General features: G+C 34.9%; 2 protein-coding genes across 2 annotated transcripts in view; both read left to right on the top strand.

Annotated features, from left to right (window-relative positions):
* LOC126777054 (heparan-alpha-glucosaminide N-acetyltransferase-like) overlaps positions 1–15,325 on the top strand; it is a 102,400-nt gene that overhangs the window by 39,905 nt on the left and 47,170 nt on the right. The window lies entirely within an intron of this gene.
* Positions 3,991–14,442, top strand: LOC126777320 (uncharacterized). Its single transcript, XM_050500321.1, has 14 exons — positions 3,991–4,113; positions 4,802–4,997; positions 5,509–5,581; positions 6,079–6,206; positions 6,671–6,742; positions 7,240–7,323; positions 7,782–7,825; positions 8,252–8,426; positions 8,758–8,825; positions 9,245–9,380; positions 9,655–9,764; positions 10,340–10,433; positions 11,158–11,289; positions 14,328–14,442. Exons 1-14 carry the CDS (start codon positions 3,991–3,993, stop codon positions 14,399–14,401), a joined length of 1,509 nt encoding a protein of 502 aa, XP_050356278.1. The 3' UTR covers positions 14,402–14,442.

A 15,325-nucleotide genomic window follows, 5' to 3' on the forward strand; every position in this document is an offset into this window, starting at 1 on the left:
AACTAGTCATAATCTATGTTAATTGTTTTTTTAACTTTGCACAATATTTACAAATCAATGGTGTCGATTTCAGTGTTCGGAATATCTGAGTCAAACTTAATTTGTATAAACCTTAAGACGTGCTAATCGTCGTCGTAAATGCTTAAGAATGAGATGGCAATAGTTGTTTTTATTTTTATTTTACAAGATTTTGGCGTTTTTTTTTTATTTTGTAATCTAAATTATCACATCTGCAGATTTATTTATTTTCTTGTTTTTATAATAATTATTTAAATAAAATTTAAAGTGTTTATCTTCTTGTAATGTTATTGGCTTTATTTATAAATGTTGTTTAGAGGGTGATTTTGTCTTCTTTTTTCTAATTTCATATCAATAATGATAGAAAGAGACAAACCAATGTTTAGCTACACCCACTGAACAATGTTGTGAGTATGTATGACGTCATATGACTTGCCGAGTTTCACATCAAAATAGTTCTTTTCTAGTCATGTAGAGTTATATTAAATGTTCTTGTATCTATTTTACTTTATTAAGCAATATAGTATGGATGAAATTTTGTAGACAAATGTTTTTATACGTCAGCATCGCAGGATTAGAATATTATTTGTATTTCAATATAATTTGTAAAGTAAAAACTGACAGTTACAATACGTACACCGTTTTTAGTTTCGTTATCAAAATCGATTATATAATACGATTTCACAGAAATCGTTTTATGATTTAATGTTATATTAATGATGACGAATATTTGTGTTTTTTGGGCGTATTCATTGTTTATAAGGATTTATAATTTTCTCACGCTCCTAAAATTCGTTTATGAGTGAATGAGCCGTCTTTTGGATTTAGTTCGATAACAACTATCTATATATCTCGTGTACAGACAACTTTACAATTTCATTTTATATATAAACATATTTTTTGTTGGTATTTTTTTTAAATATAGTAATTTTACTGGCAGATCTGTCAAATGACTTACCGTTACCTAAATTATATTAATTTTATACATGATACCGATCAGATATTATTTTAATTACTTTTTTTTTAATTAAAAAATTATAGTTTTTGCAATCTGTGCACATATTATTATTGAATAAATTTTAATAGGTAGTGTTTTTAATGTTTTTTTTTGTTTAGTGACTTCATGACTAGATTTTTTTAGTATGGCAATTATTATTCCATAGTTCCTGCTCAAATATTAAGCAATATTGTAAATTTAATAATTACAGTTTATTTAAAAACTGCTCATCAACGTAATGTGAATGCACTGCCATGAACCGAACAGAATTTTGTAATAATTAAATTATGATAATAAATAAATTTAAAGGAAAATTGTTTTATTTCTAAATACTACTAAAACAACACTAAAACAAAGGAAAGTTCTTGTGTAGCGAAAAAAAAAAACATATGTTTACGTAATAAAACTTGATTGGATTGTAGAGATAAATGTATGTAAGTAATTCAAACGGGTCTTATCCGACATAACATGTACAGAAATTTGTAATGAGGGTTACGTAATGTAACAATATATATAGAAAACTAGAATCAGTGATAGTATATTTGAATTATTTTATTTTGTTTTCTCATATTTAATTAATTTTATGATAGTTTATTAATATTTTTTTGTATTTGTTTATTAATTATAAAATAATAAGTTTATTAATATTTTTGCGATGGCAACACGGTTTTTACTTAAAAAACGCGGGTATAAGAGTGGTCTACGTGTGGAACTGTAATAAATCGCTGCCGAGTTGGATAATTGTTTTTATTTAATATAACCAGTAGTAACCACGCTCCACATCTGCCATTTAATAAATTGGCCCTAATGGCGCTTCTATAACTAGAAAGTTGCGTGCCTGCTTATCTGAAAATGATATGTATGCGTTTATTTTTTACTTACTTACTTTTAATAATTTGTTGTACACCACAAAGATAAAAAAAAATAAAAAACATGGTTGCAACCTAATTATGAGTAGCATACAACTTTGGTAATCAGAATAACTCATAGCATATTGGTGCTTATAATAATAGTAAATAAAATAACATAAATCTATAAAAAACAAATTTATAAATAAACGTCAATATAAATTATCTGAGATTTATAAATTTATTAAGAAAATAATTAAAAAGGATGAGGGTGGTTCTTTGGAGCTGAAAGGCCAGCGACGTTGTCTAAAGTTCATACGTTTTTAGGGCACATATTAAACACAAAGATTATCCCTTCCTTTGCATTCCTTAATATAAATATTTATCTGGTATATAATTTTTACCCCCGGGAACTAAGAACTTAACAAACATTACTAACCAAACATGGTAGATTAAACATTACCGGATTATTAATTAATGTCGTGTCAATTCGATGTAAAAGTTTATTTACCTTTTCTCCTTCTAAGCTAATAGACTAAAGAAATAATGCACACAGTTTAATGTACTATAGAAGGTGGATTACCAGGGTGGCGGCGAAAATGACGATACGTTATATAAGAAAACACTTGTAATGCTCGTTACAACGGTTACAATATCAATACCCGATATATTTAAACTAGCGGTATTTATACAAAAATATCTTGACCTAATTTAATACTAAATTTACAAACTTAAAAGATAATATTAAACATTGTTTATCTTAATTATTCTAATGATTATTTACGGACAAATATTATTTAATAATACAGGATTATGTAACATTAAATATTAAAGATTAATATATTACACCGGAAGTTGATAAGCAGCAGATAACCTAGCCAGATCAGTAAAATAAGATTCTAGTAGCTTAATCCTTACATTATCAAATTATGTCGATTAATCAATGCTATAATAAAACAAAATTATTATAGCATTGATTAATCGACATAATTTGAGAAAATATAAATAAACAATAAGCACTATTTATTAATTGCGCCGGAAGCTGACAAGCAGAAGGCGCCATTAATAAATAGAATAATATATAATAAAATGTTCCAAGTATAAACAAATATGAATCAACTATTTATTTGATTATGAAATTACTAATTAAATTGTTAAACAGAAGTTTTAATCTATACTTATAAATAATCATCAAGATGTACCCGAACTAGCCGTTTATGTAGGACCGGAAGTATTAATTGATAACAGTACACATTAAAATTTTTCACAGTTAGTAATATATATAAATATTGTTAGGATATGTCAAAACTATAAAAACTAAAAATTGTCTATGATCTCATCTAGATATTTTTCATAAGATCCATCCATCATCCATCGTCAATGAACGACTGACCTTGGAAACTAAGATGTTACGTCCCTTGTACCTGTAATTACTCCGGAGTTTGACTGCCTCGTTGGTCTAGTGGCTTGATGTAAGCCGCAGACCCGGAGGCCCTGGGTTCAATTCTCAGGTCAGGCCAATGAAAAATTATTGGGTTTTTCCGTCAGAAAATTCTCAGTAGCAGCCTGGAGTCTGGATGTTGAAAGTGTGTACACTCCCGTGCCTCGGAAAGCACGTAAAGCCGTTGGTCTTACGCCTGAACTCTTTCCGGTCCTGTCGAATTGCCGTCCCATCGGATTATGAGAGTTAGGGAATAGAGAGTGCACCTGTGTGCACACACTTGTGCACTATAATATCTTCTGCGTAGTTGGCTAAGTACTCTTGAGATTGAGATTACAAATATATGTAATTAGACATAAAGAGTAACTAGGATATATATAGGACTAAAACATATTGATATATCCTATTAAAACCTATGTACAGTCGTCAAAAGGTAATTACAGTGTGACCAGGCTTCAGACCAAATCGCTTCGACTAACGTTACTTAACGATTTATTACAACACAGATATATACATTTTGATATTTATTAGTATGGTAAAATAATTATTAATTCATCATAATTTTCAATCCATCTGCCGTCTGCCGCCTCATTACGACAGATTTATGAAAAAAAAATGCCTACATCTGTCACAGACGATGTCACCCAAGCTTTTCATATAAACATATTGTATAAAATAGCAGAACCATGATTTATTATATTGTATTATTATTATTATTTCCAAATTGTTTGGCAAATAGTAAAGTGCCACTGCTGTCCTTGAGCCAGCGAGATACATATGTGAATAGGACTAGTAATGAACCCTTAAAGGTAATAAAACATTTTTATGTACATACTACTTTATGGATATACATGGTGGTGGATCTTTGAGCAAGCCCTTCTGGGTAAGTAGCGTGGTACTTTACATATGCTACCGTCAAACAGCAAACCTTAGTATTTTTATATTCCGGTTTGAAGGGTAAGCCTAGGCACGAATGATATAACATCTTAGTTTCCAAGGTTGGTGGTACATTGGCATTTAATGTACATAAATGGGAGTTAGTGGTACATAAGCGATGATTATATTTTTTACATCGCCAATGTCTATGAACAGTAATGATAACTTGTCATCAGGTAGCCCATTTACCAGTCCGTTAACCTATTTACAATAAAAAAAATACTTTAACGTAATATTCCTATACTAAAAGCATTTGCAACATAGAGTCTTTTATTATGTTTTCATAGGTATTGAGCCGAGATGGCCCAGTGAACACGTGAATCTTAGCTGAAGATTAAGGGGTCACATCCTGGCATGTGCTTAAATTTCATGTATTGTAACTCATCTCGGACTCGACGGTAAAGTGAAATATCTGTTGCATGTGTCAGAAGAAATTCTGCCACGGGTGAATAAGCTCCAATACCTGTGGTGGAACATTAACTCTTTCATTACCGGGAAACTCACAATTAGCAATAATATTTTCAAAGTTAAATGTAATGAATATATCAATTTTGTTGACAGTTCCTCCCATTCATAATGTTGATAAATCGTAACCAAGATACAAGCGAATATTGGCGGGAAACTGAAATTCTATCACTTGTACGGAACAATGAATTAGACATTGATTTTGAGAAGTGCGAACAAAAAAGTCCGAAGCGATCGCTGGTTCAGTTTCCAAGTAAACGGCAAGTCAGGCCAATATGTAGAAGTACATATGGTAACTATATAATTGTAAACAAGAATTTCGATACTAATATTCTTATTATCTCAATTCTTACACTGTTAAGACGTCCCCCCACCCCCTATATTTAACAAGTTCTGGATTAAAAACAATCATCACATACATACATGTTATCAATTCGATATTACGCCTTTAAACGCTTTCGAATTACGCCTCGTAGAAAATTCTACCATTCGTAAGCGAAACGAATCGTTTTGTGAATGTAACAACAAGACAAACATATCATATCCAAGTTTAATCTTGTTACCCTTAACTTTCTTTAATGGTTACAGTTAAGAAAAAGACAATTAGATTTGTATACGCAAAGAATGACTACTTCTGCAAGCATAGAAAAATACACCCTTAGCAAATACAATGATTTGAACGTACTAAGAAAGATATATCAATCTGGAGCCTGAAGATTTTCTCTATTCTTATCTTAGATTATCTCTTTGTTACTTCTCAGTGTTTTTTTTCTAAAACGTTTAATGATTTGAACGCTTTGTAGATTACCAGCTTTGCCCTCAGTGTCCACGATTCAGTAATCGCACGGAGTGTGAACTATTCCGTGACTCGTGTATGTAAGTACATATATTTTCTAATAACTTTTTTATAACGTTATAGGTGGACGGGCAAATGGGCCACCTAATAGTAATAGGTCACCACAGCCCAAAATATTGCCAATCAAGAAATAATAATTAGACCTTACATCGCCGGTGCGCTATGAGACCAAAATGAGACCATAACCATGTTATGCCCCTTGTTTCTGTGCACTGGCTCACTCAAACATCAAACCAGAACGCAACAATACTATATATTGCTGTTTGGCGTTAGAATATGTGACAAGGGGTAGTGGGTACCCATAAACTGAAGCTGTACTCTATTGTTTGTTAAATCCGCATAGGGAAAAGAAATAGTAATATTTTTAGACTTGTCAAATTAGTATGCTTAAAAATATTATTTATAAGAAATTCCCATGTTGTGTAAAAGAAACTCATTTGAAACGAGAATTTATCTTATTTTGTTTTTTGTTGTCAAAAGTTTTTTTTAATATCATTATTATATTTTTCATTACTAGAGAGCGTAAAGTCCATCCTTCAGAGTACCGCAACTACTGTGATAAGAAATACGGAAAATGGAGAGCAATGCTCATACCAGCTGATTATAGTCAGTGTCGCTGCTGTGATGACTGTGTTTTTTACCGAGGTAAATATCGATCAATTTCTAATAAAAATAATGCTACAGAATAGCGTATCCACTGCGTTTTTAAAAACTAGACATTTGGACATGATAGAAATTTATCATATTTTATTTCAAAAAGAGTAAATATAAATAAACAACTTCAACATTGAACTGGTCGAGATTGATTCGCGAATAATAATTTCGTATTGATGAAATTGTTATCGGAACTTTGGACGCAAAAATAAAGTAAATATAACTTTTTAAGTGGAATAATGTTGTATTGTAACTAAATATATATATTGCTCAATCGTGTGTAATACATAATATAGCAAATTAAAAATATTATGGTAATCTTAGGTTAACTCTTTCTTCGATTGGAATAAGGTGAGTGTGTATAAAAAGAAAAACTATCTATGCCCTAATAAAGGAATGATTAAATTGTTTCCAAAATTATTAAATTCCTAATATATTTTTCGTTTTATTTATAGAATTAGACCAGTCGTGTGTTGAAGATGAGTATAATTTCGACTCTGAAGAGTTTTTACCAGTCACGACTATTGGTAAGGGATCCCAAAATGATGCTCTGCACATCCCTGCTTCCATTGTGAAGGGGTCTAGAAGTTCCAATAGCATAAGAGAATACGATTTTTTATACCAACGATTATGAAGGCGTGGCTTAAATGAATAACCTAGTTTATGGAATGCTAATCAAAGTCAGATCATCTAATTTTAATTTTATTTGAATTGGTTGATGTTAGCCGACGACGCCTTGGGCGACCAACGCTGACCATACATAAACTTGTAAACTTGTATAAATTGGTGGTAGGCTATAGCGATAATGAATACTGGCGATCATTGAATTGACCACTTTCTTGCTGTTAATAGTAAACGCTTTCGATTGGTCAAATGATTAACGGAAACTGTAAGGTTATTGGTGAAGAAGTGACTCTTTATTAATTTCATAGAATTAGATTTCCTAAGTTTCTTTACATAATAGAAAGTATCAAATACAAATATCATCACACTATTGCATATACTTTTTACCATAATTCTTCAGATTTCAGAGCGGGTTGCAATCCATATTGGGGTCACCCAGAGCAAGAAATGAGGGCACTTCGCTGTGACCAAATCCTCCGAAGATGTAAGAATTACATAATGTCGAATACGCTTTTAACTTAAACCTTTTTAATGACTTCACAATCCAATTTTAAATTTTATATATATTACATTTATATACCTTATACCAAATTGTTACGATCGCTTGAAACTTTTGAGGTGCAACAAAATTAAGAACGAAATCATTACGGTATCAATAAAGGCAATCGCTGCAGTCACTCGCCACAAAACATCAAAAATATAAAAAAATATGAAAAATGGAAAAAAAGGGGATACAATATTTGATATTAGATTGTGTCTATCATTTAAGTTCTTTAAACTCACAAATTTCAGTGAATGATGAATGGGACATAGTCTTAATACTCCAAAATTTTTGCAGCACTTGTCAAACTATCAAACGCAATGTACTCGTCCATTTACCATAACAATATATTACACAAACGGATTCTTCGAATATCTCCTGAACAAATAAAATGTTTCCAGGTGTTCCTGTTACTATGCCTCCCTTACCAACAGATACACTAAGCGTGTAAGTAAAAAATTATATTTACTAGTTTATGTAATATGTTCTTATTTATTTTTATTCGGAGCTCATTTCATTCCGAGTTAAAATACTTCATTACATAAATGTTTACAAAAAATCTGGTGCATTAATAACTACACTGATGAAATCCAGAACAACCACTAAGAAGATGGAGTGGAATTTTTGAAGGATACTAGGCTACTAAGATACTAAGTATACTAGAATATTTTATAATACATTACGCCACCCACTATCATACGAATAGCAAACAATACTGTCAAATGGTAGTGAGTGGTACTAGGTTAACAGGGAGGCAAAGGACACTTCGTATAGTCCGATTGTAGCCTCTGTAACAGGAATTTTGATGTAACAGTGATGGTGCTTTCATCATATTATCATAATGATGTCTAACTGCTATTATCCATTTTTATATAGCCGACGCAATTTTCGCTTCGAACCGCCATCAGGTGGTAGCGACTGTCCGATATCATGTCGTGGCTTCGAGTGCCGGGGCGGTCTTGTGAAGGAGAACGAATGTCCGCTCGGTGCTTATCTCCCAGATAAGGAGCTGTGCAATTGCTGTGGAAAATGCAGTACCTATCATCGTGAGTTGATTTGTTTAACGATAAATATTTGCATCTGTATGCTCTTTGCAAGGAATTCCTACAAGAGCATTTAGTACAATAGACATATAAAGTGCGAAGTTTTCAGCACCTTCTTAATGTGATTACATAAGCCTAATCATAACCATAGATAATAAACGCATTCGCGTCTTATTTTTGAAATATAAGTCGCTTATATCATTTACCTAAAATTTAAACTAATTTTTTTTACAAAAACACCTGTAAAATCGGAATTTTTAGACTTAGTTTTAGTTAAGCAAAGATTCGTAACTATTAGGTACTTTTTATAGACTTACATATTGTCTTGTTACAGAATTAAATCAAAAGTGTGCAGAGTTTAAGAAGTTTCTTCATAACGTGAATGGAACCAATGAGATGGAGGTAATTATAAAAAAAGTAACATCTTGTAAATGTTCCACGGCTTTACTAAAGCATCCTCTAATTTGTAATTAAACTGTTTGGGGCCACCTCCACCACACTATTCCAATGCGAGTTGATCAATAGACGTGGAAGATATTTATCCGCCACATGCAGGTTTCCTCACGATGTTCTCCATCACCATCGAGCACGAGATAAATTATAAACAGAAATTAAGCAAGGAGAAATAAACACCCTTACTTATAAACATGCTTAGCGAATGTTTTGTTAAACGCTGATTTCTCTCATTCTGTCATAATTGATTAGACATTCGAAAGAAGAAGACATAAGGATGAAAATGTTCTAACGACTTAGCTATATCATCTATATGACACAAGCGAACACATAAATAAAAAACACTAGTAATTGAATGCCTAATTTAGGTTGAAGAGGAATTCTTGGAGCCGGGGTGTGATGATGGCCTCGTGTGTAGACAGGGCTTTTGTCAGGATATACACTCTGTGCAAACTTCAGCTGGTGTCAGACGAAAGCGTGATGAACGATTGCTAGAGGCTAATGGTTTGTAACATATTTGCTCTTTCAATGTGTATTAACGGCTCACGGCCTTACTAATCAACTTTTTATAACGGATAATTAGTCTTTTTTGTCATCAGTTCATCATAATTAGTAGATAAAAAAAGAAGACAAAGCATATACAGCGTTTACTAGTATATTTAAAATAAATGTCCCGCTTTTCTTCTTGAGAAAGGTTGGAGTTTAATCTACCCGAAATTATTTTCCAGAATTAAAATAAATGATCGAAAATATATAATATTTACTTTATTATTTACAGAGCCATGCAAACAAGAGTTGAAATATTTCAAGAAAAAATACGGAAAAGACGGTCACCTACATTACAATGCGCCACAATGCACTCCCCTGTGGCTCTATGCGCCTGTTCAAGTACTTCATATTATAATACAATCAGCGTAACGCTGATTTTTTGTTATCAATGTCTTTAGTCTTTTTTATCTATCAATTCACTTATATAAGTATTAATGAGACTACTCACATGTAATCTTCTGGCTACTTTCAATACACCACTACTGAAAGACATTAAGATGAAACCATAGACAATTTAGTGCTTTTGTTGCCAGTTAAATAAATTATTGTGTAAAAGATAAACGTCGGTTAACTGAGTTTATGAATACAAATCTTAATAATTTCGTTATTGTAGATTATTTATTGAGAAAGATTGTAAACTATATATTATAATGCTACGAGTTACAACCCAAGGATATAAAACAGCCTCGCGTAGCAGGAAATCAATTCTTTTAATTAACGGTTACGATACGTTCCCGGTTCTATACCGATCCAACTGCGACCGAACCTCAACTGGTTGTGTTAGTAGAATAGGAAAATGGTTAGACGGCAATGATTACATTTCGATTTGTATGCGATAAAGTTTACAGTATTACATAATAGATTTGGCCCCCAGTATTTCATATATACTCATAATGTAAGGCGTTTGTCCTCAGTGTCGAAGGTTCGTGTGCTATTGCGCGCTTGAAGATGGTACTTTTATTCAGGGCATCAAAGTGCCACGCGTTGAAGTATCGAATATGAACTGCGGTATGTGTAATCAGCTTAAGCGCTTGATTAACAATAATAATTATTATATACTGGGACATCATTCACACACGGCCATGATCGCAAATTAAGCAGAGCTTGTGCTATGGAAACCAGACAACTGATACATTAAATATATTACTTTTCTTTTGTAAATACTTATATAGATAATTACACCCAGACTCACGATAAACAGACATGTTCATGCACACAAATGTCTGTCATGGGTGGGAATCGTACCCACAACCTTCGGTGTGAAAGGCAAGTATCTATCAACCACGTCAACCGGCCAGTCAAATTAGAAACATAATCAGTCTGCTCAGTCAGTAATATTTGAGATGATTGTTATCGTAGCATTTAATTACTGTTAGTGGAAAAGGACGTATGTAAAAATTTACCAGAAGAGCGTACAAACTTATTATTCCATGATAATATTGAAAATATGTCGTTGCAAAACAGTAACAACGAATTTTTATAGACTATCTTTTGCACTTGGAGTAACGATTCAGCCATTACACGGATACTTAATCATAATTAACATTTTCTATTGCGTTATTTATGCTAGGAATAATTAATTATAAGAGGAATGTGTTTGGAGTTTTTTTCTAAATTAACCCATAGCCTTAATCCTATGTTTTCAAATATCTCCGCTCGTCTATATCAGCTCCTAAATATGTATTGTATACATATATACAAAGTGGTATTCATTTAATGTTATATTTTCAAGACTGTGTCCGCGAGAAGTGTCGAACGGGTGCTGACGTGGATTGCGATGGTTACGGAAACTATAAGGAGGCGATGTTCACAGCCCACATTGAGGGGGGCGACCAGAAAACTGACAAAACAAAGAAGACGAATGGTACAATCAATCTTCAATTGCTAAATTTAGTTAATCACGGCTCCAAATATTTTTCTAACATTAAAAAATCTATACTATAAATGTGTAAAATGCGTAAGTAACCCTGTCTTTTTGTTTGATGAAATTTGGTATGAATTAATTTGTGATTATAATTCATCTTGTGCTTTACGGTGAAGAAACACATCGTGAGGAAACCTGCATGTGTCTAATTTCACTGAAATTCTGCCACATGTGTATTCCACCAACCCGCATTGGAGCAGCGTAGTGGAATAAGCTCCAAACCTTCTCTTCAAAAAGAGGAGAGAAGGCCTTTAGCCCAGCAGTGGGACATTCACAGGCTGTTACGGTTACGGTAAGCTTGAACCCCAAGGAAGGACATTTTGTTACCGTTTCTTTCGCCGTTTTTTCTCCGGTATGAGTTATTTCTTTCCGAACCGTTGGTAGATTTTTAAAAATCAATAAGAAAGTTTAACTCTTCTATATTTAATAATGAATTTGACTTTTGTTTTTCTTGTTCACATTTAAACAAGGGAAACAAAATTAAAAGTTAAGTCTTAAAGTCTAAATGAAGCTGTACTGCTAACAAACCGTAAACTTGTACAAACTATGTCGGTACACCATTTACACTGGGACGCGTCACTCTGATACACTTTACAAAGCTAACAGACTAACAAACTAACTGAAAGCAAAATATCCTGTCCCAGTATATTAAATATCCGTTGATATCTTATGCTATGTTAATTTATATTATAAACATGTTAATTTATACTATATACACCCGTACTACTATATACCCCGGTCGTTGACCAAGGTGAGATTAGGGCGGCTCTAGAACAGCTTAAAAACAACAAAGCTCCGGGAGATGACGGAATCACAACAGAGTTGCTTAAGGCAGGCGGGACTCTGGTCCTGAAAGAGCTAGCAAGCCTTTTTAATTCCGTCATCCAACATGGCAAGACCCCGGAAACGTGGAGCGGGAGTGAGGTGGTACTGTTTTTCAAGAAAGGTGATAAAACCCTCTTGAAAAACTACAGACCAATCTCCCTCCTGAGTCACGTGTATAAGCTGTTCTCAAGAGTCGTCACGAACCGTCTCGCCAGACGACTTGACGAGTTCCAGCCCCCAGAGCAAGCCGGCTTTCGATCAGGCTACATCACCGTGGACCACATCCATACTGTTCGGCAGATTGTGCAGAAGACTGAAGAGTACAATCAGCCGCTGTGTATGGCATTTGTGGACTACGAGAAAGCTTTCGACTCCATCGAAACCTGGGCAGTGCTCGAGTCACTGCAGAGATGTCATATCGATTGGAGATATGTCGAGGTACTGAGATGTCTGTACAACGCCGCTATCATGACTGTCCACATCCAGGACTGTAAGACGAAGGCGATCCAACTGCGCAGAGGGGTGAGACATGGGGATGTAATATCCCCGAAACTGTTCACCAACGTTTTCAAGACGCTGGATTGGACTGGGTCCATACCCAGTCCAATCCAGAATCGCCAGAATCCAGATCGCCTCAGAGTACATCTCACACCTTCGATTTGCCGACGATATCGTCATCATAGCAGAGTCGCTGGAACAACTCACCGAAATGTTGCGTAGCCTAGGCGAGTCTTCCCGGTGTGTCGGTGTCGGTATAAACTTGGACAAGACCAAGGTCATGTTCAATAGGCATGTCGTGCCGGGACCGATATACGTCGAGGGGAAACCTCTCGAAGTTGTTAGTGAATATACCTACCTAGGACAGATAATACAAGTCGGTAGGAACAACTTCGAGAAGGAAGCCGATCGAAGAATTCGCTTGGGATGGGCAGCATTTGGCAACCTTCGTCAAGTCCTCAAGTCGTCTATACCGCAATGTTTGAAGACGAAAGTCTTCAACCAATGCGTCTTACCTGCCATGACATACGGTGCCGAAACGTGGACACTAACTGCGGGACTAGCCCACAAATTCAAAGTTGCTCAGCGTGCTATGTAGCGAGCTATGCTCGGAGTATCTTTGAAGGATAAGATCAGAAATGAGATTGTCCGGAAAAGAACCGGAGTCACCGACATAGTTTGCAAAACTAACAGGCTGAAGTTGCAGTGGGCTGGTCACGTATGTCGTAGGACCGATGGCCGTTGGAGCAGACGAGTCCTAGAGTGGAGTCCGCGAATCGCCAAGCGCAGCGTAAGGCGCCCCTCCAGCCAGGTGGACCGACGACCTTAAGAAGGTGGTGGGCACTAACTGGATGCGGAAGGTGGAGGACAGGGAGCTTTGGCGCACCTTGGGAGAGGTTCAGCAGTGGACAACGATTGGCTGTTGATTGATTGATTGATTGATATACATATGTAGTTTTCATTGCCAAAATAATTTTAAGAACGTTATAGTATTTTTTTATTTAAAATAGGTAGGCAGTAGCAAATGGGCCAGCTACTGGTAATTGGTCACCACACATAGACATTGGCACTGTTAGAAATATTAATCATTTCTTCCATTGTCAACGAACGAGACTGACCTTGGAAACTAAGATGTTACGTCCCTTGTACCTGTAATTACTCTGGAGCTTGGCTGTCTCGTTGATCTAGTGGCTTGATGTAAGCCCGCAGACCCGGAGGTCCTGGATTCAATTCCCAGGTCGGGCCAATAAAAAATTATTGGATTTTTCCGTCAGAAAAATTTCAGTAGCAGCCTGGAGTCTGAAAGTTGGAAGTGTGTACACTCCGGTGCGTCGGAAAGCACGTAAAGCCGTTGGTCTTCCGCCTGAACTCTTTCCGGTCGTGTCGGATTGCCGTCCCATCGGATTATGAGAGTTAGGGAATAGAGAGTGTAGCTGTGTTTGCGCAAACACTTGTGCACTATAATATCTCCTGCGTAGTTGGCTAATCTCTCTTGATATTGGCAGCCGTGGCTGAAATCGGTTTGGAGGACATTACTGCGGAGTGTTAGACAAGAGTGAGAGTATATGTCCAGCGTATTGGGATAATTTGTATTGCAAAAATAACTCAATATTAATTAGCATTATAAGTTTCTTAATCAGATTTTTCTCTTGCAGTGAAAACGTCAACTCGATCTCGATCAATAAGAACTGGCTACGAGGCTGCATTGCCAACAATGCCATTACTGTAAAATTTAATTATCAATGAAATGCCATTAAATATAATTCGGTGTAAATTATGATGATGTTGTTTATTTTAGTAATATTTTTTATTAAATATTTACTAACATTATTATTCAAATAGAGCCGAGATCAGTGGTAAGAACGCGTGAATCTTAACCGATGATCGTGGGTTCGAACCCGGGCAAGCATCACTGAATTTTCATGTGCTTAATTTGTGATTATAATTTATTTCGTGCTATACGGTGAAGGAAAGCATCGTGAGGAAACCTGCATGTGTCTGATTTCACTGAAATTGCCACATATGTATTCCACCAACCCGCATTGGAGCAGCGTGGTGGAATAAGCTCCATACCTTCTCAAATAGGGAGAAGAGGCCTTAGCCCAGCAGTGGGACATTCACATTAGGGTAGTTTAAGGGTACATTAGCGTTGTTGATATTTTCAAATGTGGTAATTATTATTTATATAATATTAACTGAAATGTAATTTATGTGAAGTGGAAGCGTTGACCAAGGGGTTTTGAAAGACAATCAAGGGTAGAGCGTACCCTGATATACCAGTGCCGGCGCTGTTCAATCGCCCCATTCACACTAGCATGCTTATTTTAATTGTAACAAAAAGTTATAAGAGTATGCTGTGTGATTATCCTATTTCATACGATCAATTATATATATGTGTAGTATATAATATAGTACTTGTATACTTGCTTGCGAAAGTGAGTTTTGTTTGAAACGGTCATGATATTCTGCATACATGTCAGAGCTACAGAAAAGTAAATAGGATAGATAACACCTGTCCCTCTCAGACGTGGGAGAAGTCACGGGTGGGAACTAGCTAAATTATATAACAGGATGGTATATTTTGATACATAGTAAATACATGAAAAAGTTTAACCTTACTCGTTTATGGCCAAGTTGGTATTTCTCACACGGG

Source organism: Nymphalis io, chromosome 22 (assembly GCF_905147045.1).
Source record: "Nymphalis io chromosome 22, ilAglIoxx1.1, whole genome shotgun sequence".
Classification (NCBI taxonomy): domain Eukaryota; kingdom Metazoa; phylum Arthropoda; class Insecta; order Lepidoptera; family Nymphalidae; genus Nymphalis; species Nymphalis io.

What these genes read in the sequence shown, in the direction of transcription:
- LOC126777320 (XM_050500321.1), top strand. Translation starts at nt 3,991, where the DNA reads ATGATTTATTATATTGTATTATTATTATTATTTCCAAATTGTTTGGCA. An exon ending in AATATGTAGAAGTACATATG is followed by an intron (nt 4,998 to 5,508) that starts GTAACTATATAA and finishes AACGCTTTGTAG; the next exon opens with ATTACCAGCTTTGCCCTCAG. An exon ending in TGACTGTGTTTTTTACCGAG is followed by an intron (nt 6,207 to 6,670) that starts GTAAATATCGAT and finishes TTTTATTTATAG; the next exon opens with AATTAGACCAGTCGTGTGTT.